This window comes from Ranitomeya variabilis, chromosome 5 (assembly GCF_051348905.1).
Source record: "Ranitomeya variabilis isolate aRanVar5 chromosome 5, aRanVar5.hap1, whole genome shotgun sequence".
NCBI lineage: Eukaryota > Metazoa > Chordata > Amphibia > Anura > Dendrobatidae > Ranitomeya > Ranitomeya variabilis.
In genome coordinates this window covers 661,047,997-661,070,821 of record NC_135236.1, presented here as the reverse complement: position 1 = coordinate 661,070,821, position 22,825 = coordinate 661,047,997, and the positions used below count along the sequence as shown (strand labels likewise).

Below are 22,825 nucleotides of genomic sequence, written 5' to 3'. Positions count from 1 at the left end.
GTGTCTCCCTAGTTGTCAGTCCTAATAACTTCTCTAGTATAAGCCATGGTGTCCCCCTAGTTGTCAGTCCTAATAACTTCTCTAGTATAAGCCATGGTGTCCCCCTAGTTGTCAGTCCTAATAACTTCTCTAGTATAAGCCATGGTGTCTCCCCTAGTTGTCAGTCCTAATAACTTCTCTAGTATAAGCCGTGGTGTACCATTTAGTTGTCAGACCTAATAACTTCTCTAGTATAAGCCATGTTGTCCCCCTAGTTGTTAGTCCTAATAACTTCTCTAGTACAAGCCATGGTGTCCCCCTAGTTGTCAGTCCTAATAACTTCTCTAGTATAAACCATGGTGTCCCCCCTAGTTGTCAGACCTAATAACTTCTCTAGTATAAGCCACAATGTACTACCTAGGTGTCAGCCCTAATGCCCCTCTAGTGCTAGCCCCAGTGACCTTCCCTAGGTGATCCCCTGGGTTGTTAACCTCAGTGTTCTACAGCCCGACACCTCTACTCCCATGCAGGTCCTGCGTGGTAATGCATCCCTTACCCCTCCACCATACAGCTTTGTTCTTCACACCTTGTCCAACAACCTCCATCAGGAGTCTGGACTCTGCTCTTCATTTTCTGAAACTTTGTACAGCTGCTAGATGATTGTGATGGGAAGGGACTCATTGGAAGGGCAAGCATGCCATGCCTGGCTTCTTTTGCCTTGCGGAACGACCCAGGAATACCAGATCCCTTAACTATTATTTTAATGACCATTTTGGTAGTACGACCTCTGCCGGCATATTGTGAGTCTCACAATCTTTAGAGTTTGGTTACAAGTAATGTCTCTTCACCTGGAGGACCTTTCGTGTCCTACATTACATAGACCTTTCGTGTCCTACATTACATGGACAATCAGTGATTTTAATGGACATTATGTCATGCTTCTTTTCCCCTTTGGTGGCACTCTAGGGAGATAAAACATTTATTGCCATATTTCCCCATTGATTACATCAGATGTGCTGTACTCACGTGGACCAGTTTTGGTGCACCCACCCACCGAAATTGTGAATTTGGCTCATATACACATTCATAACAAAACTTACAGCTTGATTCACATAAATGACCTCATGAAGATCAGGAATCGGAAGGTGTCGAATGACAATTTTGGTGCTCATAGGACCCATACAGTTAGTATGAGAATGAGCATGTGTCCTGGCTGATATGGTTCCTGTTCACACCTGTCAAGGACTTTGATATGATGCACAGGTGTGCATGAAATGGCCATTGACCCCAACACCTGCTTATTCTCCATACTCAAATTTTTGGCATTTAGAAGTTAATAAACCATTGGATCCAATACTGAGTGTTGGATGTTTTCCTGCTTTTTGTGACTTACGCTGTAGTTTATGAACTTTGTGTATAATCCCTCGAGCGCCTCTCGTTAGGATCTCTTAGCTTGCTCCATTTTTCGAGAAATGACTTCAACAATTATTTTTCACAGTGTGTACATATCGAGACCTTTTTGCACATGTTCTTTGTAGGTAACATGGCTGTAGATCTGAGGCTCTTCACAAGATGCTTTAACCATAACTGGTGGCACCACCTTTACCACCCATTTAGACCAGAATCTTCTGTCTTCTATGTATGGATGTGTTCATCTTGACTTTTCCATTTTAGCTTGGGATATGCCAAGATCAGTGAAGATGTTCAACTTGTGAAAAAAAGGGATTTTGAGATACTATGGCAAGAGATGTTTATACTATATGTATGTAGGAGGCCACCGAGTGTTTGTGATAAATATTTCTGCCTACCACTGACTTTTCCAGCATGTCAAGTTATAAGGAACCTGCAGCAGGTTCTTCTACCCCAAACTAATGACATGTAAGCAAAGTCGCTGTGAAAGAGAACTTTTCTACTCTTGTCGTAGAAAAGCGAGTTTCCTTTTTTTTTTCAAAAATCCCTTGGACAATTTTTTTTACAAATCCCTTCCACACTTTTTCTGCTAATAACCTTCAAGTACAGAGGCGTTGGTGCTGCTCTTCATGCTTTCCGACCTCTCTCCCTCTTTTTCCGCCCTGCTGCTGGCCTCTTATCAGTGACCGACCGGTCACTCTTGTTTGAGTCATGTGCCCTCTCCTGCCCAAAATCTCATGCACACTCCATCAAGTTGAAATTCTTAACGAAATTAGTCAAGGTGAAGGTGGACTCTAGAGTTGAGTGAGTTGGCCCGAGACAAACTGAATTCACCTCGATTTCGCAAAAAAATTTGGATTCACTGGAATCTAATTTTTTGTTGTGGTTAGTTACTGGCAAAATCAACACAATGACGATGGACCCCAATTCGTTCGAATCATTTTCTATGGTCCAGTCCGTCCTTTTTCAGTCCAGTGAGGTCTCTTCTTTGGCAACTGGCATCTTCAGTACAGCAAATCGATGTGACTAGACTTTCCGTGACATCATGTTGTGTCTCATCCGGTGACATCATGATGATGAAGGGACTAGTCTGTGCCCGAGGCGCTAAAAGTAGAGGCAACATCAGTCAAAAAACGATGACTGGACCGACAACAACGATGTTGTACCTGATTACTACTATTCCATTCCCTCAAGGGGTTTTGAACCACCCTTGTCCTCATAGTTTGGTTTCTGGATCATACGTTAATGGTGGGCTGGCGATGAATGTTGTTTATGAGACAATTCCTTTAAATTTAAGGTCTGGTAAGGAATATCAAAACCTTTCCCCCACCATACATGAGTTCAAGAGAATGTGGAAGAGATATAATTCATGTTGAGTGACAAGAGCCAGGAACAAATGTCTGATGAGCTGTACATCAATCTCACCATAGTTCATCTTCTTCAGGTCTATATCAGGAAACCTCTGAACAGTGAGATTGGCTTCAACATACAAGAGTCTGGTAACTACTTTATTTTGACACTTGGAAGTGAAATATCCATTACATGGGACAAAGGGAAGAGAGTCTACGTCACCTTGAAGGGAACCTTGAAGGTAATTTGCCTTTAATTATTATTATTTTTTTCTATTATAATACATTTTACTTAAAATAATGTCAGAAACACCATTGACTTAAAAAAGCAACACATAATCTTTACTAAGCCTACCCCTAGTATGTTAATTTACATGGATGATACCTACAGGGTAATCCACAGGCTGTTCAAAGTCTCAGGTTTAGGTAATAGAGCTAAAAACGAGCGCAATGTCTTTCCCTTATGTATTCAGAGTAAACAATTTTGGTCTGCACATGTTTCAGTCCTGATTAGAGATGAATGAATCAATTCAAAGCAAATCAAATTTGAGGAAATCCTCTGGATCAGAAAATCTGGTACAATTTAAGTTTTGACTTCCGCGAATTGCCAAAAAAGATGGTGACTTACATTTTAAGAAAAACAGAAGATTAAATTAGCCAAAGAAGACTCAGTTTTGGCCGAGTGGTCTTCCCCATAACTCAGAATTGCAAAACCAATCAGGAGGAACTATCACAGCCAGTATAAAAGCAGAAGCAGAAAATGCAGCAGCCATTATGTGATAAATCTGGATAGAGAGAGGGTGTCATACCTCACAGCTTAGCAAGAGGGGAGAGAAAGCCATAAAACACTGAATAAACATTACAGCTAGTGTTTGTTTGTTACAAGACAATAGTGAAGATCAGCTACCATCCGTTGACCCATAGCCATATACGTTAAGTCATCCGGACATTATTAAGAATGTGTATGGGCTAAAGAGCTCAATCCAGTCTTAGAGGACCTCAGAGTGTTACACATTTCTTTTCTGGGCAGTTGGAGGCTGACCAGAACATACAGTCCGGACACATCCAAAAGTAACTTAAGATTTTATTTAAAATGGCCCGGTAACCATTTTGTCTTTTAAATTATTTATTATAAAAAAAAGTTTTGATTTTTTTTAAATAATTGTAAGAAAAAAACCTGATTTAAACAATAGTTTTTTTGTGACCATAGCTTCCCTTTAAGTCGAATATAAAAGATCTTTTTTCAACATTTCTTAATTTTAATCAGATTCTTATTTTCTCTTTTTGAGATCCCATCTTGGCTCGTCGTGTTTGGCTGCATAAGATCATTTAAAGTGTGATCGGTGTGTGATATAGGTGTTCTGTCCGGTTGGATTTTGCCTTTCTCCTTCGGTGTGCTCTCGTCTTTGTTAAGGTGTTAAACCTCCAGTGTCAGCCAATGTGCTACAGTGATTGACAGGTGACCTCTGCAATCTCTGCACCAGACGTGACCCGCGAAACACACACTATAGCTGTAATTTCTGACTAAGCTCTTATTTATTACTGTTGACTTCTCTCGTTTTTTTTTCCACTTGAAACATTTGACTTTAGAACATTATTATTACGTCTGTTTTCAATTTGACATCATCCTAAATACAGCGGTGTACCCCCATCACCCCCGCATCCTTAATGTCCCTGATATATTTACCCACTGGACTGAATATAGTATATTTGTGGAAATTTAGGCAAAATATGGGAAATTTCTTTTTCACTTTTCAAAGTCCTCCTAAATCAGGAATCCCCAACCAGTGGTTCATGAGCTACATGTGGCTTGCGAGACTGTGATGTATGGCTCGGGAATGTATGCTCAGACCAGTATTACTCTCATCTGTATGTCGCCCACGGGGGCAATTATTGTTAGGAGGCACTTAGGACACTAAAGACAATATTACTTGATGCAGTGTAACGTGGCATGGGGCGGTAGCCGTAGTCGAGGCTCTTATCTTTCACGCACCAGCTGTCACACACAGTGTGGGAAGACTAAGTGCAACACAAAGGGTTAAAGGGATGGAAGCCCAAACACTAGGGAATGGGGGAGTGGAGACCCCTAGGCAGATCAAATAGCACCCTGCCTACCCTACCGTCCCTATATTGGTTCCACACCTATCGCCGAGCAGGTAACCTAAACCCTTTATATCCCTAGAACTAGGCTATGAATAGGGAAGGGGGCTGGCACTGGTCAGTCCCCACTGTACACTAAAGACAAGAAGGGAGACAAACAAGGGGGAGAAACTTAACTTGAGCAGACACCAAACATCCTCCAAGAGCACCAGAGAGGAAGTAAGCAGACTGCTATAGCTCCAAGCCTTCATAAGGGAAAATGTGAGTATCACCGGCGACTCCCTGAAGCAGACTGAGAGTCTATAAACACCCAGGTGCAGGTGTGTCAATTAGAGCAGGAGGGAGGTTGCCACTGGGTCCAAAAGTCAAAAGGATTAAGAAGGCATCTGCAATGCCAAACGCAGAGACTTTCTGCAGTCAGATGCAGAGACTGTCTTTCATCTGACATGACTGTGACACCGGCACTCTACATGACGATCGGGGTCTTGTCTTAGTGTGTGGGCTTCATCTATGAGCGTGATATGCCCTTGCAGGCCACATGTTACTGATGACTTTTCTTGGCCAGGACCAGATTTTGAGGACTGCAATGAGGGAGGCCACCTGTCAAAAATAAACTTTTTACCGAACGATAATTTGGTGGGGTTTATGTACAAAAGATAGCGGGTACACAACTTAATGAACGTTTCCTTCAACAGACGGAGCATTTTCACACGCAGTCTCAGTTCCTTTCTCTTAAGTCACTTGGTTTCTTTCTCCACTAGTTCACCTTCCTTCACCACAGCCCAGCACAGTACTACAGTCCAGTAAGTGAGAGTCCTGTTCTCAACCCGCGGTTCTGCATCCTCTTTTTTCCTAAGGGAACTAGTTTGACAATATGGCCGATACTTAGCTTCTTAGCTTGCTGACACCTTGGAACTCCCGCCCAGAGTGTCACGTTCCATGTTCCGTCCTGGCCCGTTACCTCTGAGTTATAAACTTGGGGCCATAAGCTAGAGGTCCTGTCCCAGGAACCATCTCTAGTGATCACTTCCGTAACTATGCCACTTTTATTCTTTCTGCTCAGTATCACGCTATCCACTGCCTCAGTCTCCACTCACGTTCGGGGAAAGACGAGTTTTAAAAAATATGAAAAAAAACCCCAAAAAATAAAAGTTCCAATCACCCCTCTTGCCCCCCATTGAAAATAAAAATATATAAAAAATAAAAAAAATTCACATACGTGCATTCAGAAAAGTCTGATTTATCAAACTAGACGAACAATTAACCCAATTGGTACGGTAATCACCATAAATGGAAAAAATAAAAAATTGGCAAAAATGCGTTTTTTTGGTCACCTCAATTCCACAAAAAATTCTGTAGCAAGCGATCAAAAAGTCACATCTATCCCAAAATGGTACCAATAGAAACAACGTCTCGCTCCGCAAAAAATAAGCTATCGCACAGCTCCATCAAACAAAAAATAAAAAATTTACGGGTCTCAGAAAATGGCAACACAACTCCAAAATTTTTTGTTTGCAAACTTCTGATTTTTTTTTTCCCATCGCTAAAATAATAAAAAAACTGGACATGTTTGGTATCGCTGTAATTGTATTGATGAGGAGAATCACATTGCATGGTTATTTTACCACAAAGTACACTCCGTAAAACAACTCCCAAAAAACAATGTCAGAATTGTGTTTTTTTTCACAATTTCACCCCAGTTGGAATTTTTTTTTGCCATTTTCGAGTACACTCGAAATGGTGTCATTCAAAAAGTACAATTCATCCTGCAAAAAACAAGCCTTCAAATGTCTTTGTGGACAGAAAAATAAAAGCGTTATGGCTCTGGGAAGAAGGGGAGGAAAAACAGAAAAATGGAAACTGGTAGAAAATAAATATTTAGTAGCAAAAATTTTACCAAAATTTTATATATATTTTTTAAAAAATATATATATTTATTTTTTATTTTTGAAATTATTTTTTCTTAAAATATTTGTAAATTCATAAATGTTAAAAAAAAGGAAAATAACATAATCTCAGTGTCAAGTTTGTGATAGGATGAGGAGCCATGCCATTTCTCAATAATCGTAAAAAAAAAAAACGACTCACTCCAATATATCTATATGTTATAATGGTTTAACTAATTTTGAAAAATATGTATTATTCTCCTATTTTTTTCCTCCCAGAACAAAGTCTGTGGTTTATGTGGAAACTTTGATGGAATTCAAAACAACGATTTGATGAGTAGCAATAATCAGGTGGAAAATAACCCGAGTAACTTTGGAAATTCTTGGAAAGTGAAGCCTTTTTGTGCTGATGTCGCAATGGTGAGTATAAGGAACGCATTATAACAATTTCAAAAGCAGTTCGTCAAGATATAAGATCTGGTTTCATTTTTTTTTTCTTTAATTTCTGAAAAATATACCTATTTTTTTTCAATTTTACAGTATAATATTTTGCCCTACTTTTATATTTTGAAATAAAAAAATACAAATACCGGTACATTATTTTAAATGAATGAATTTAATTAAAAATAATTTGTAAATAATTTGTAAATTCGGCAGGTCTAGCAGTTTCCTATATGCCGAGCCCTGCATATCTCCACCCACACTAGTGATTGGCAGCTTTCTCTGTATAACCCCGCCCTCCATCACTGATTGGCATTTTTCTGTGCGCAGGCATAAATAAGGCTGCCAATCAGTGGTGGGGGTGTGGTTGGACTACAAGGCAGCAGGTTTACTAGTCCTGTAGCAATAATCTCCTGCTGGTAAAACACTGATGGTATCAAAACTACAGCAATCAGTCCAGTAAGTGACACATCACTGGAATCGGGGTCTCTGTCTCTACATTAGGCTAAGATTAGTAACCAAAAGGCCCCAAACAAGCATAATCAAAGCAAAGAGGTGATCAAAGTATATTCAACCATAAAAACATGAAACATGAAAAAACACGCATGTATAAGCAAGTCCAGACAGCGTATCACTACTAAAGCCTGAATTAATTAGGGATCCACTGTAAAATGTACAGTCTAAGTGCCAGTATATAAGTCAAAGGAAAAATTATAATTTACACCAACAAAAAAGCCCTGTATGATGTATCTGAGAGTATGTTAGTCTGAATGTGTAAGATTATCACTGGACTAGTAACTAAGTATATGTACAGGGTGAAAAAGGAAAGGCTAATGTCTACTGGGAGACATAATCCGATCTGACCAACTGCTCATTTGACCTGACACAGGATAGTATCCTCATGTGAGAGAGTGGATGACAGAGCATGACAAGATGCATGGAACCCAGCAGTATAAAGTGCATGCAGTGCAAAACATGAATTATAACAAAGTGCCTATAGTGAGCTAGTACCGTACTTACTATCTTTTTTGGTGAAGGGATCCCACCCTGCCGCCCCTACGCGCGTTTTGCTGTGTCTTTGCCAGGAGACAGATGACAGATTCCATTTGATGCTACATGAAGATTATATCAATTCTGCGGCACATTGAAGTGTTTGGAGCAGGCTCAGAAACTGGACCCGCTCCACACAGGGCATATGCAGGCTGCGTTAAACAGCCGACATCTGCTTCAACCATGTTGTGTAAAACCTTAAACTCCACAATCACTAACATCGGCACTTAAGCCACTCAATCCTGCCTGGGAGTGTGTTTTAGGTGTTCACTGGCCATTTGGCTATATGAATGCATGGTGCCCATGGGTTGCCATTGCAGGTGGGGGCCTGTTAATCTCCTCCATCTCTGCCATGATGGTATTACTGTGAATCATAACCACAAGCTGGACAGTCAAACCTGCCACTAAAAATGGAATAAAAAGTGATCAAAATGTTATCTGTACCCAAAATGATATGAAAATGGTATCAATAACAAAGCTCCTTCGATAGACAATTAAAAAAGCTTCCAATTTCAGAAAATGACTGTCATGACTCTGTTGTTGGTGTCCCTGGACCAGGGACTCTTTCCATGTCCCTAACACTAGGGGCACCCTAGCTCACCCTATTCCCGAGATTTTTTTCTGATGGTGAGGATGCCGGGGCCACATACCTTGCCATAGCTACTGAATCCGTCCTCAGTCTGTACCCTTCCCTTATCCACGGAAGAGGGGAGTAGTAGTGTACTGTAATACACCAACCAGACTAACAAGGTCATCCAAACAGGGATAAAGGAAAAGACTAATCATGCAAATATACTCACAGAGACAACAGAGGTAAACACTGGGGAGGGGAAGAGGGTGTAAAACCAAAGTAGGAGAAGGAGAGGAATTAGCATACAACCAAAACTAAGCAACAGTCTCAGATAAATTCACCAAACGCCTTCTCAAACTACTACAACAAACCACCATCTCCTAAGCATGCAGCATGAAGCTAGCTCTGGCAATGAGTGCTTACTAGAGCCCAGAATATGTAGGAGATGGGAGTGACTAAACTGAACAGCTGAGACCCTTAATGCAGGAAAGCTTCCAAGAGCTCTCAACTGAGCAAATGAACCCTGCATTTCTAAAAGAATATGGCCATGTCGACTGAAAAAATGAAATAGTTGTAGATAGTCTCATATAACAAGTTATTTATCTTTCTCATTTTTTTTAGATCACTGGCATTACGAACATGCCGCTGTGTCAAGGTAATGCCCTGAAACAAGCTGCAGTGGAAAACGCCTGCGATATTTTATGGGACGACATCTTTAAGGATTGCCATAAATTGGTAAAGTGTTTTTTTTTACCTGTTGGACATATCTATTTTTCTTCGATAAATTGTTGATTCTATCAGGAAAGTTATAACAGATGCTTAGACTTAAGGGTTCTGTGTTCTCGCAAGGCTCAGATGCTTCACATCATTTTTTTCCCCAACAGGTGGATCCAATACACTACCATGACGTCTGCACTTATGACACGTGTAGCTGTGAATCCATCGGGGACTGTGCGTGCTTCTGTGACTCCATCGCAGCGTATGCTCATGCTTGTGCTCAAGAAGGAGTTCATGTGCAGTGGAGGTCATCTCGCTTTTGTCGTAAGTAATGGTAGAAAAAAATCTCATATATTATGAATTCCAGGCTCCAGGGGCCTCAAAGGTTTATATATACACTATATGGTCAAAAGTATGCGCCCCCTACACATTCCACCTGCAGGAGTTTTTCTGGCCTTTCAGTCTACATCCATACACACATTAATATATAGTCGGTCCTTCTGCAGGTATAACATCTCCCCTCTTCTGGGAAGGATTTCTATAAAATTTTGAAGGCGTCTGTGGGAATTTTTGCCCCTTCATCCAGAAGACCATTTGTGAGGTCGGACCCTGATGATGGGGAGAGGCCGGGATCACAATCTCCATTATAGATGGAGGCCGACCCCTGATAACAAGCCCATAGCATTATCCTCCTCCACCATCTGTACAGGGGCACAATGCAGTCAGGTGGGTATTGTTCTCCAGGCAGTCATCAAACCCAGACTCCTCCATCAGATGCCAGATAGAGAAGTGTGATCCAATGGTGGCGGCTTTACACCACTCCATCCGACGCTCAGCACTGTGCTTGGTGATGTCAGCAGGCGCGCAGTGTTTGTACTGATGTCAATGCTATGGGAGGTCTGGACTCTGCAGTTATGGAGTCAGCAGAACTTTGGTGACTTTTCTACCTTCTGCTCCTCAACACGCTGCCCTCTGATCTGTAATGTTATGGAGTCTCCACTTTCTGGTTAGTTGCTGCCATTTCTTCCATTTCTCAGTAATATCACTAACAGGTGATGGAGGAAGAATTTAGGAGGGAAGAAATGTGTTGAACAGACTTGTAACCCTGGTGTCTCCTTTTACAGGACCTCGCTGGTATCAGTGAGCTCCGCACTTCCGGCCGTTCAGTCACATGGTAGTAAAGGCAGATGGCATGGGGGGGCCAGAGATTATATACTAGGGGCTGGAGGTTATATACTGGGGAGAGAGGATGAAGATTATACATCAGGGTGAGGGGACAGATGTTTTACACCATGGACGAGAGGTCGAATGGTATACATCGGGGAGCGAGGGGCGGATGTTATACACCGGGGAGTGAGGGGCGGATGTTATACACCGGGGAGCGAGGGGCGGATGTTATACACCGGGGAGTGAGGGGCGGATGTTATACACCGGGGAGCGAGGGGCGGATGTTATACATCAGGGAATGAGGGGTGGATGTTATACACCGAGGAGCGAGGGGCGGATGTTATACATCAGGGAATGAGGGGTGGATGTTATACACCGAGGAGCGAGGGGTGGATGTTAAACACCGGGGAGCAAGGGGTGGATGTTATACACCGGGGAGCAAGGGGTGGATGTTATACACCAGGGAGTGAGGGGTGGATGTTATACACCGGGGAGCGAGGGGCGGATGCTATACACTGGGGAGCGAGGGGCGGATGTTATACACCGGGGATTGAAGGGCGGATGTTATACATCAGGGAATGAGGGGTGGATGTTATACACCAAGGAGCGAGGGGCTGGATGTTACACACCGGGGAGCAAGGGGTGGATGTTATACACCAGGGAGCAAGGGGTGGATGTTATACACCAGGGAGCGAGGGGTGGATGTTATACACTGGGGAATGAGGGGTGGATGTTATACACCAGGGAGCGAGGGGTGGATGTTATACACCAGGGAGCGAGGGGTGGATGTTATACACCAGGGAGCGAGGGGTGGATGTTATACACCAGGGAGCGAGGGGTGGATGTTATACACTGGGGAATGAGGGGTGGATGTTATACATAGGGGAATGAGAGGTGGATGTTATACACCAGGGAGCGAGGGGTGGATGTTATACACTGGGGAATGAGGGGTGGATGTTATACATAGGGGAATGAGGGGCAGGATGTTATACAACGGGGAGCGAGGGGCCGGATGTTATAAACCGGGCAGTGAAAGGCTGGATGTTATGCACCAGGGAGTGAGGGGCCGGATGTTATACATCGGAGATGAGAGGCCGGATGTTATGCACCAGGGAGCGAGGTGCGTATGTTATATGCTAGGAAGTGAGGGGGCCAAATGTTACACACTGGGGAGTGAGGTGCGCTTGTTATACACCGGGGAATTAGGGTCCGGATGTTATACACCAAGGGTGAGGGGCCGGATGTTATACATCAGAGATGAGAGGCCGGATGTTATGCACCAGGGAGCGAGGTGCGTATGTTATACAGTATGCTAGGAAGTGAGGGGGCCAAATGTTATACACTGGGGAGTGAGGTGCGTTTGTCATACACCGAGGAATTAGGGTCCGGATGTTATACACCAAGGGTGAGGGGCTGTTACGGTACACACCAGGAACAAGGGGCTGGAAGTTAAACACTGGGGAGTGAGAGGCTGGATGTTATCATCGGGGGCAATGGGACGGAATGAGAAACTTCAATTCAGTGATAAGACGTGTGCCCCAATACTTATGTTAATTTTCTATATATATGACATTTATTCAGGAATCTCTATACATATCTGATGCCTCTTATTGATAACATTTGGTTGTGTTTTCTTAATATAGCACAGAGTTGTGAAGAGAAGAATGTGAAGGAGCTGGACTATGTGTGTGAATGGAGATATAACAGTTGTGCACCAGCTTGTCCAGTGACCTGCCAACATCCCGAACACACAAATTGTCCCCTTAAATGTGTGGAAGGCTGCCATGCCCACTGCCCTCCTGGTAAGTTCTCCATTGATATATGCCTTTAAAATATTACAAGAACACTTTGGTGAAGGATTAGCCACCATCACAGATGAAGGAGGAACCTCGTGGGCAGGACAATGTGTATTTGTTGTACTGAGGACCTCTAGTGGCTAGTCTGTGTAATGGTTGTTATAAATTTCATGGTATTAATTTACCCTTGCATAAATGTACGGACCCCTAAAATTCATCATTGTTGTTTCTCTAGTTTTCTAGAGCAATTATTATTTTTTTTACTCTCTCTATACGTTTTGCCCCACTTTTTAAGTTACCTTTCTTTTTTAAGTGTTTTTTTTAATCATTTTTCCTTACCCACTTTGCTTATCCAGATGTTTTGGACAGATTCATGACATTTTTTTCATCAGATTATTTTTATGGAGTTTTTCAAAATGATAAATTTTACCAGTTTTTTTTCCACTCTCCCCTTCCATCCCTGCCTCAATTATTTTTTTCTAGAAGCGATTATGACTTTATTTTTAGACTTTTTAATAGATTAGCAACTTTTCATCGTTAAAGATAAAAAAAAGAACATTTTTTTGATTTTGGAACAAATTCATGAACCGCTTGTGCCATTTTGAAGAATTCGGTGCAAGAACCGTCAGCGAATACGACAAGACTTAAAAAAAAACGGAAGTGACTTCAAATGATGGATCTGCCCATAGATTCCCATAAAGATGAAATGATTGCAATTTTTTTATTTGATTTTTATTTTCTATTTTCAATACTTTGCAGTAATAAACATAATTCTTGGAAAAGTATTTACACCCTTTAATGAACTAATTTTTTTGGCGTAACAGTGGAGGTCACTTTTTTGTTGGAAGTTTTGTCTAACATGTTAATAATTACAAGGTAGGAAAGAATTGAAAATAATTGCGTGATGCGTCAAACATTCCTCAAACGTCTCGTTTTGTAGCTCTTCCGCTATCAGCAGCAATTCGAGGAACAACAGATGGTTGTTTTAATAGAATGGATAAATATCGTTGGCTGAGACTTCAGAAAACAAATTCCAACATCCATAAGAATTTGCAAATAACTTTTTTTTATAGGCTGGAGAAAGAATGCTTTTAGTACTGATCTAACTTTTTTTTGCAACTTTTTTTTAAATTAATTTTCATTTGCATTATGTGGATTGAATGACACTGAAAATAATGTATATACCGCCAAGGTCTTAACCACTGGAGTCGTAAAGGGTGCGACCGCGACCGGGCTCCTGGAAGCAGAGGGCTCGGCGCCATCAGTTCTGTTTTCAGCTGAATGTGCGTCCTCGGTTGCACACTCTGTTGAAATGTATTACGATGCAGAGAGCTACCGGCTCCCTACATTGCAATACCTATACTCGCCACCGGCCAATCATGGGCCGGCAGCTGGCGGCGGTGTACCTGACAAGGGTGGTGCATGACATCACTACCTTACATTGCCCCGCTGCGACGGCTGTGGAGAAAGAGATCACTGCTCTCCGTGGGAGCGTGAAAAAGTACGTAGAATCGTTTCTTTTGTTTTTAAAAGATGTGTTGGAGAAGAGGGTATGTTATTAAAGAAAGGGACCAGGATGGGGACATTATTAAAGAAAGGTGTCAGGATGGGGACATTATTAAAGAAAGGGATCAGGATGGGGACATTATTAAAGAAAGGGACCAGCATAGAGACATTATTAAAGAAAGGGGACAGAATTGGGACATTATTAAAGAAAGGGGTCAGGACAGGTACATTATTAAAGAAAGGGACCAGGATGGGGACAGTATTAAAGAAAGGGATCAGGATGGGGACATTATTAAAGAAAGGTGTCAGGATGGGGACATTATTAAAGAAATGGACCAGGATAGGGACATTATTAAAGAAAGGAACCAGGATGGGGACATTATTAAAGAAAAGGGTCAAGATGGGGACACTATTAAAGAAAGGGGTCAGGACAGGGACATTATTAAAGAAAGGGACCAGGATGGGGACATTATTAAAGGAAGGGGCCAGGATGGGGACATTATTAAAGAAAGGGACCAGGATGGAGACATTATTAAAGGAAGGGGCCAGGATTGGGACATTATTAAAGAAAGGGAACAGGATGGGGACATTATTAAAGAAAAGGGCCAGGATGGGGGACATTATTAAAGAAAAGGGCCAGGATGGGGGACATTATTAAAGAAAAGGGTCAGGATGGGGGACATTATTAAAGAAAAGGACCAGGATGGGGACATTATTAAAGAAAAGGACCAGGAAAGGGCACATTATTAAAGAAGTAGGTCAGGATGGGTACATTATTAAAGAAAGGGACCAAGATGGGGGACATTATTTAAGAAAGGAACCAGGATTGGGACATTATTAAAGAAAAGCACCAGGATGGGGACATTATTAAAGAAAGGGGACAGGATGGGAACATTATAAAAAAAAAGAGTCAGGATGGGGGACATTATTAAAGAAAGGGACCAGGATGGGGACATTATTAAAGGAAGGAGCCAGGATTGGGACATTATTAAAGAAAGGGAACAGGATGGGGACATTATTAAAGAAAAGAGCCAGGATGAGGACATTATTAAAGAAAGGGGTCAGGATGGGGTACATTATTAAAGAAAAGGACCAGGATGGGGACATTATTAAAGAAAGGGACCAGGAAAGGGCATATTATTAAAGAAATAGGTCAGGATGGGTACATTATTGAAGAAAGGGAACCAGGATGGGAGACATTATTTAGGCTACGTTCACATTTGCGGCCAGCGCCGCAGCGTCGGGCGCCGCAGCGGCGCCGCATGCGTCATGCGCCCCTATATTTAACATGGGGGCGCATGGACATGCGGCGCACTTGCGTTTTGCGCCGCATGCGTCGCTGCGGCGCCCGCGTCGGGTCGCAGAGGACGCAGCAAGTTGCATTTTTGCTGCGTCCAAATTCAATGAAAAAAACGACGCATGCGGCGCAAAACGCAGCGTTGTGCATGCGTTTTGCTGCGTTTTTGTTTGCGTTGTGCGCTGCGGCGCCGACGCTGCGGCGCACAACGCAAATGTGAACGTAGCCTAAGAAAAAGGGCCAGGATTGGGGACATCATTGAAGAAAGAGGACAGGATGAGGGACATTATTAAAAAAAGCAGCCAGGATGGGTGACAACATTGAAGAAAGGGGCCAGGACATTATTACAGGATAGTGGCCAGGACGGAGGACATTATTGCAGGGGCCTGAACATCTGACCGACATGGTGGTGGGGTCCTAGGTCCAAATTCTACACTGAGGTCCATATAACTCTGGTTATTCTACTGCATACGGCCTAATTATACTTATGGATTTCCCTAGGGAATAGTTTTGATTAATAATAACTAATCTACATAATTGTGTGTGATTACATTTCTACATATTGCTATTATTATTTTTCATACTATTCACTAATATCTTTTTGGTTCAAGTACAAAACTGATCTCAGCATAAAACCAATAAAAGAGAAATGGGAAAGAACAGAGCAAACATTGCACCTTTCTGTCTGCCTGGAGACCTGTACTCCTTTCACACAGTGGACCAGGTTCCCCAGTCCCGTTGATTGCTGGGGCCTATAGTGGCTTTGCCAGTGCTGAATCATCTACCTTGTGAATAGGTGGTAATGATAAGTTTTGATTTTGGTGCATCCCTTTTAATGTTGATAATATAGACGAGCATCTGAAGTGCCAGAAATTGGTAAATAAATGAAGTGTTAAAAGGCTGTATGCTGTTCCAATAGCGAAACTGTCTAGATCCCCTTGTAAGATGTGTTGTTGGGGTTTTCCAAGGATATAATAGAATGGCCCCTGTCACATAATTCAAACTGCATCCCATCCTGGTTATATATCAGGATGTGCTGCTATCTGAAAAAACACAACTCCTGGGAACTATGCCTCAACTGACAGAGGAGCTGTGTAGTCAGCACACACTAGTGAGGTGCTGGCAAAGAGCTGTGACAACAGAAGAAATAAATATTCTCAGCTGACTGAGCACAAAGGATTTTCTTATCCACCCACAGACATTTATGTGCAGCCATCTGAGGAGATTTATTCTCCTGTAACAGGCTTTTTTCGACACCTCACCATGGTGCATGCTTATGATACAGCTCCTCTATCAGTTGAGACGCAGGTCTGGGGAGCTGTGTATCTTCAGACTGCAGCCTATACCGGAAAGTGACTATGATGTTCTGCTGTTTGAATTATAGTACGTAACAGGGGCTATTTTATTGCATTCTTGGACATCCCCTTTAAAGATTTAAAGAATATTAATCATTTTAGTGTTTTATTTCCTAAATCAATAGTACAAATGAAAATAAACAATTTTTTGATATATATTATCAACGAAATCTGCTCCTTTCTCCTTCTAGCCTGATCTTTCACTCCCAATTCAGAAGTAAATTCTGTTTTCAGTGACAGTTCTCCATAGAACTTTATAAGCACCAACTGTCATTTATGGTAAATGTTACATTTTAATCCTGATGATTGTTATTGTGTCACTTAGGTAAAATCCTGAATGAGGTGACTGGATCATGTATTGATGTGCAAGACTGCCCTGTGTGTGTGGTTGAAGGACGCCGCATCCCGCACGGAAAACACATTTTATTGAACCAAGATGATCCCGCACTCTGCCAGCAATGGTATTATCGCGATTATCATGTAGCTTATTGTAGTTGCCATCATTCAATATTTATTTTAAAAAAAATTACTTTAACTTTTGATTAATTTTTTGGGCAGTCGTTGCCTGACCCCATTGCGCCCCACTCCTTCCCAGATCTGCTTACTTTAGTAGAGTTGGCTGAAAGTGGCGTGAAAATGGCTAAAGTCAGAAATTCTTATACAATACTGTACCATCGCAATCCTATTGTTTCCATCTTAGGCATGTAAAAGATTTTACTCATGGATTCAAACACTTGCAAATTGCCTCTTGAACTCTAGCGCCATCTATTGGAATTAGCAATCCCAAAAGTCAATATCATCCCATTAAAGAGCCTCGTTACGTGACTTAGGAGAAAAGCCAAACCAGAAACTCAGTTTGCAGACACGTGTTTCGGGAGTGTTGCCCCTCTTCAGTGCAAAGCATGAGATCTGATTTGGCTGTATGAGAAACCTATGAATAGGGTACAAGGGGTAACGTTTGTCCTTGTAGAGAGGAACAGGATACAATAAGTGGTATTGAAATGTGTCTCTTCCAATCGGTTGCATTCCATACTATGAATGTATTGCTTGTAGGCTACGACATGAAGATACTTTATGGCAAAATAGAGAGTCACAGCACTGTATAAATCTAAAACGTGAGATAAATGTATAGACAGTATAGTTGGGAGGATCGATTCTCAAGACTCTGGTCCATCAGCCGGGTCAGTAGTCTGGCCGCTGGACTGAAGGCTCATGAATCCCTCACTTCTGGCTTTTGATTAGCCAGGCTGACGCCAAGTCATCATTGTGGCATTACGCACAGATGATGTAATGCCATCCTGAGTAATCAAAAGCCACTCCGATGATCCCGTTAGGTAAAAAATTAATGAGTCTCCCATCCAGCTGTCAGAGACTACTGACCCGAGTCCCGCAAATCAATTCGCCCAACTTTAGCAGGCTCTTGTGTTCATGAGTTTTCAATGGAGAGAGAAGAAAGTCATTACTAGACTACTGTGGCAATGTCTTATCTCTTATAAATGCAAAGGGATCAGCTGTTTCTACAGCCTGATCCTTCTCTTCCTCCAAATCATGTGTTTCGAAAGTTGGAAAGTTAGAGGGTTCTTCATAGAATGGTCAACTGACGATAAGTTGATGGCGGGATGTCCCACACTCAACAGTTGTGGGACCCCAGAAGCAAGCAATCAATTTTCCTGTGCTGTCATCGAAGTGAAAATAAAGATTTGCACAGTTCTCGATTACATTTTTGGGCTGTTTGTAGAATGTAAGAACATGTTGGGTAAAACCTACTCATCACAATGTTTATGGGTTTCTTTTCTCTTTCAAGCCATTGTGAAGAACAAACATTACAGTGCAGCGCTTGTGCGGTACATACAACTCCACCACCAACAAGTTCACCAGAACTTCCTCCAGGAGAACCAACCCCAGAACCCACACCATTCGAGGAATACGAGGGCACAGTTGCACCCGGGACATATAACTGTGAGAAAGCCATGGATTTGGTCTTCCTGGTCGACGGTTCCTCAAAACTTCCAAAAACCAGTTTTGAAACCGTAAAAGATTTTATTGTCAGTATTATGGAAAAAATACGTATCTCACAAAAAAGAATCAGAATTTGCGTTGTCCAGTACAATTCTACGCACACGCCTAAATTGTTCAGCCTCAATGAGAGACGAAAACTCTCAGACCTGGTTGCCAAAGTGAAAAATATGAAATACATGGGAAGTCCAACATCTTCTGCCGCTGAGGCCATTAAATTTACGAATTCGTATGTGTTTGATCTGGCCAAGAGGGACAATGCCCCAAGAATGATCTTATTACTGACAGCCTCCAAAAGTTCGAAGAGCTTGTCGAGTATAAAGCTTGGAATAAAAAAGCGTAAAATCACTCTGATTCCAGTCGGTATAGGCCCTTATGTTGACATGGGTGACATTGACTTCATTAAAAAGCAATCAGTAATGAACAAGCCATTCATTGTGCCCAACGTGGAGGATTTGATGGCTCGCAAGGATGAAATAATTGACTATTTATGTGGCTTAGTACCGGAACCAACAAGCGGTGCGATAATACCTTCTAAAACTCCAACAGAGCCACCGAGAGAGATTACCACCACCACAGCAGAGCCTTCAATACACACCCCAATGACTACACTACCTCACAACCCCGTAATACCAGATAGAGAACTTACTATTGCGTTTGAAAGTTCTATGAACATTGAGAAGATTAAGATCTTCCTCGAAGATTTGATTGAGAGAATGGATATCGGAGAAGAAACCATACATATCACCATCATTCAGTATTCCTTCACTGTCACTGTTGAATACACCTTCACAGGAAAATTACGGAAACAGGAGATTATTAAACAGATCAGACAGATTGAACACAGAGGCGGAAATGCCACCAACACTGGAGAAACTCTTCGATATATCAGTCAACACACGTCGAAGAAAGACATTCCAAGTAGTCACCCAAGTCCTCACTTAGTGTATATGATACAGGAAAATCCACCTACCGATGTCATAAGAAAAGAGGAAAACATAAATGTATTTCCTATATCAGTTGGCCCAAATGCCCCCATAAAAGAGCTGGATATTTTTGGGCATCAAAGAGTTTTTGAAGGTTATGACCAATTGTCAATTATGACAGAAGAGATTCTCACAGGCTGCTGTTCTAGAATTGATCAGCCAACGTACATCCCCATAGGTAGGCATACGTTATATATTTTTTGGTTTTTTGTTGTTGTTTCGGTGCATTATTATATGGTAGGGAGCTTGTCTTCAGAAGATATCTCTTGTCTTTATGTCTTGATTTGGCATATTAATGTCATAGAAGATGGGATTCACTGCTTGAGATTCCCTGGAGACACCAACTAAAAGTAACACCCACATTGGTGGACCTGGCCCTCCTATGTTTTACGTGGTTCGAAATTTTATTTGAATGATTGTTCATTATTTTAATGCTTCTTCACGATAAGAAGATTGGTTCAAATTCATTAGGGTTAGTAATAATTAGACTATTCCATATTAATAATTAGTTTACACTTTATAAATGTTGACTGTTTTTTGGTCTTGCTGTTTTTCTTTCCCTTACAAGTACCCTGTATAAAAGAGATGGACGTCATATTCATACTGGACAGTGGATCAAATGTCAAACAATCAGAATTTGAGAATATGAAAACATTTGTGAAAAATTTTATTAAAAAGGCTCACATTGGTAAGAATGCAAATATATATTGTATCGCTATATATCTATTTTCTATCTATCATTATATATCTATTTATCTATCTACTATCTATCAGTTATCTTTCTATTTATCTATCTATTAATTATCTATCCATTATCTATTATCTATCTATCTGTCTATTATCAATTATCTATCTGTTATCTATCTATATTATTTATCTATATTATTTATCTATTATATATATATATATACCGTATTTTCCGGCCTATAAGACGACTGGGCGTATAAGACGACCCCCCATCTTTTCCAGTTAAAATATAAAATCTTCTTAAAAGTTGGGGGTCTTCTTATACGCCATATGTCGTCTTATAGGGCCGGTGACTAATGTGCCTTTTGGGGGGGGGAGTGGTCCTGATGACGAAGAGGGGGCATCTCACAGGAATATGTGAGTAGAGTATCCCCCATTACCTCATTGTAGCTTCAGTGTGGGGTGCTGGGGAGCGGCGGCGGCCACCGCCCCACAGCACAGCACCCATGCGGCACAAAGAGGAGCAGCAGCTGCCGCCTCTCCCCAGCACAGAGACCCCATGCTGCAGCTACAATGAGGTAAGGGGGATACTCCACTCACACTTTCCTGTGAGACGCCCCCTCTTCGTCATCGGGACCACTCCCCCCCACCCACCATATACGCATTGGTGTCTGCACTCGGCGTACAAGACGGCACCCGGCGTACAAGACGGCACCCGGCGTATAAGACGACCCCCGACTTTTAAGAAGATTTTCAGGGGTTAAAAAGTAGTCTTATACGCCAGAAAATACAGTATATATATCTATTATTTATCTATCTACTATCTATTATCTATCTCTCTAGCTATCTATTATCTATCTATTATTTATTTGTTTCTTATTCAAATAGAACAGTTTACTCTCTCTTTTATTTAAAGGACATGATGCAACTCAAGTGGCTGTCCTTCAATATGGATGGATACCTAACTTGGAAGTTACATGGACAGTGTCCCAAGATAAGAGAAATCTTATTGAAGCAGTCGACGGCATACAAAAACTTGGAGAAGGGTTGGGCAGAATTGGTAAATTGAAAACAGTCTATAATTTTTAGAGATGTTTTGCATATGTTCACATATACACACACAGAGATCAGAAATTCCCCACTGGATCAGGCTTAGTAGGCGTATCAGTACGTACCCATCGCGGTACCTACACATTTTACAATATTCAGAGGAAATTTAAGTTATATTTTTAACATCTTTAATATGTATAATCTCGGCCTAAAAATAGCTAAATCAAAGGTGCAGAAGTGGTAAAGTTCTACCCTACTAGCCGTATTCAAATTAGTTATTGAACCACCGTTACCCATGCAGTTGCTGCAATTAACTTTAAATGGAACTACAGTATAAAAAATTAGAAGCGGTCATGTTTAGTTCTTGCTTTGCTTACATACTAGCTCACATGGGCTATGGAAAGCAAAATGGCTACCCCATCCTTGCCATGTACACAAAAGTCTTAGTACTCCAATTTTTATCTGTTCACATGTGATTTGTTATGGCAATCAATTCTAAATAAAACATTCTATAAATTATTTACAATTTTTCTTTTTATTACAGGAGATGCATTACATTTTGCCGTCCGAACCACCGTGTCAGATGTACATGGAGCAAGACCGCTTGCTTCTAAGATAGCAGTCATCATTGTAGCCGACAAGTCCTCAGATCAAGTGGATTACGCAGCCACCTTTGCAACAGCAAACTGTAATATTAACTTGATAATACTATTTGAGGATTTTAAGGGATTGTCCTGCTGGACGGAGATCATATTAATATTAAGGAATTAGTTATTTACTTAATATTTCTTATTCTCAAGGGCGCACTGTGAGCACCATATGCATATATACCGTATTTATGACTTACGAATTGTACATTGTATTAAAACCCAAAGATATCACCGACACACTGAACTATGGCCGGTCACTGCTATGTTCAGCAGTATTTCAAAGGGTTTTGAATGTCGGAGCCATGGCAAGTGGTTTCTTTTTAGGAACAGGTTATCCAGACTCCTCATGGGTGGGACTTTATCATGATTAGCCAATAGCTTTAAAGGGTTCGCAAGTAATTGAGCCTTTTTTGGAAGTCAAGTGGCCAGCCTTGTTATAGATGTTTTTAAAAAAATTTGATTATGCACATTACTTATTAATTCATGCATCTAATACTTCTGGCTATTGTCTTGTGAGGTGCACACAGTTATGAGTTGTACATTAAAACCCACCACATATGTTGTTATAACACACTCGTCTTTCGTATTTCAGCTTTATCAGTTTTTCCAATCGGTGTTGGCTCCAGGTATGATGATGATGAACTGGTAAAACTTGCTGGGCCATCTGGTAACCACAAGATCACAAAAGTGCAACTTTTTGATGATTTGCCAACTCTGCTGCTGTTAAGGGACGACTTCATCAACAAGCTCTGCACTGGTGAATAGTGAATACTTACTCATTATCAATAAATATGTAAATATAATCAGAAAAT

At 41.4% G+C, this 22,825-nt stretch overlaps 1 protein-coding gene across 1 annotated transcript in view; it reads left to right on the top strand.

Annotated features, from left to right (window-relative positions):
* Window positions 1–22,825, top strand: part of VWF (von Willebrand factor) — a 204,303-nt gene that overhangs the window by 79,688 nt on the left and 101,790 nt on the right. Inside the window, exons 22-32 of the mRNA XM_077266531.1 lie at window positions 2,834–2,980; window positions 7,004–7,144; window positions 9,408–9,521; window positions 9,671–9,827; window positions 12,314–12,472; window positions 16,950–17,085; window positions 18,429–19,804; window positions 20,195–20,314; window positions 21,230–21,373; window positions 21,908–22,051; window positions 22,606–22,770. Coding sequence (XP_077122646.1) covers window positions 2,834–2,980; window positions 7,004–7,144; window positions 9,408–9,521; window positions 9,671–9,827; window positions 12,314–12,472; window positions 16,950–17,085; window positions 18,429–19,804; window positions 20,195–20,314; window positions 21,230–21,373; window positions 21,908–22,051; window positions 22,606–22,770 — 2,803 coding nt within the window. The remainder of the gene's footprint in view (window positions 1–2,833; window positions 2,981–7,003; window positions 7,145–9,407; window positions 9,522–9,670; window positions 9,828–12,313; window positions 12,473–16,949; window positions 17,086–18,428; window positions 19,805–20,194; window positions 20,315–21,229; window positions 21,374–21,907; window positions 22,052–22,605; window positions 22,771–22,825) is intronic.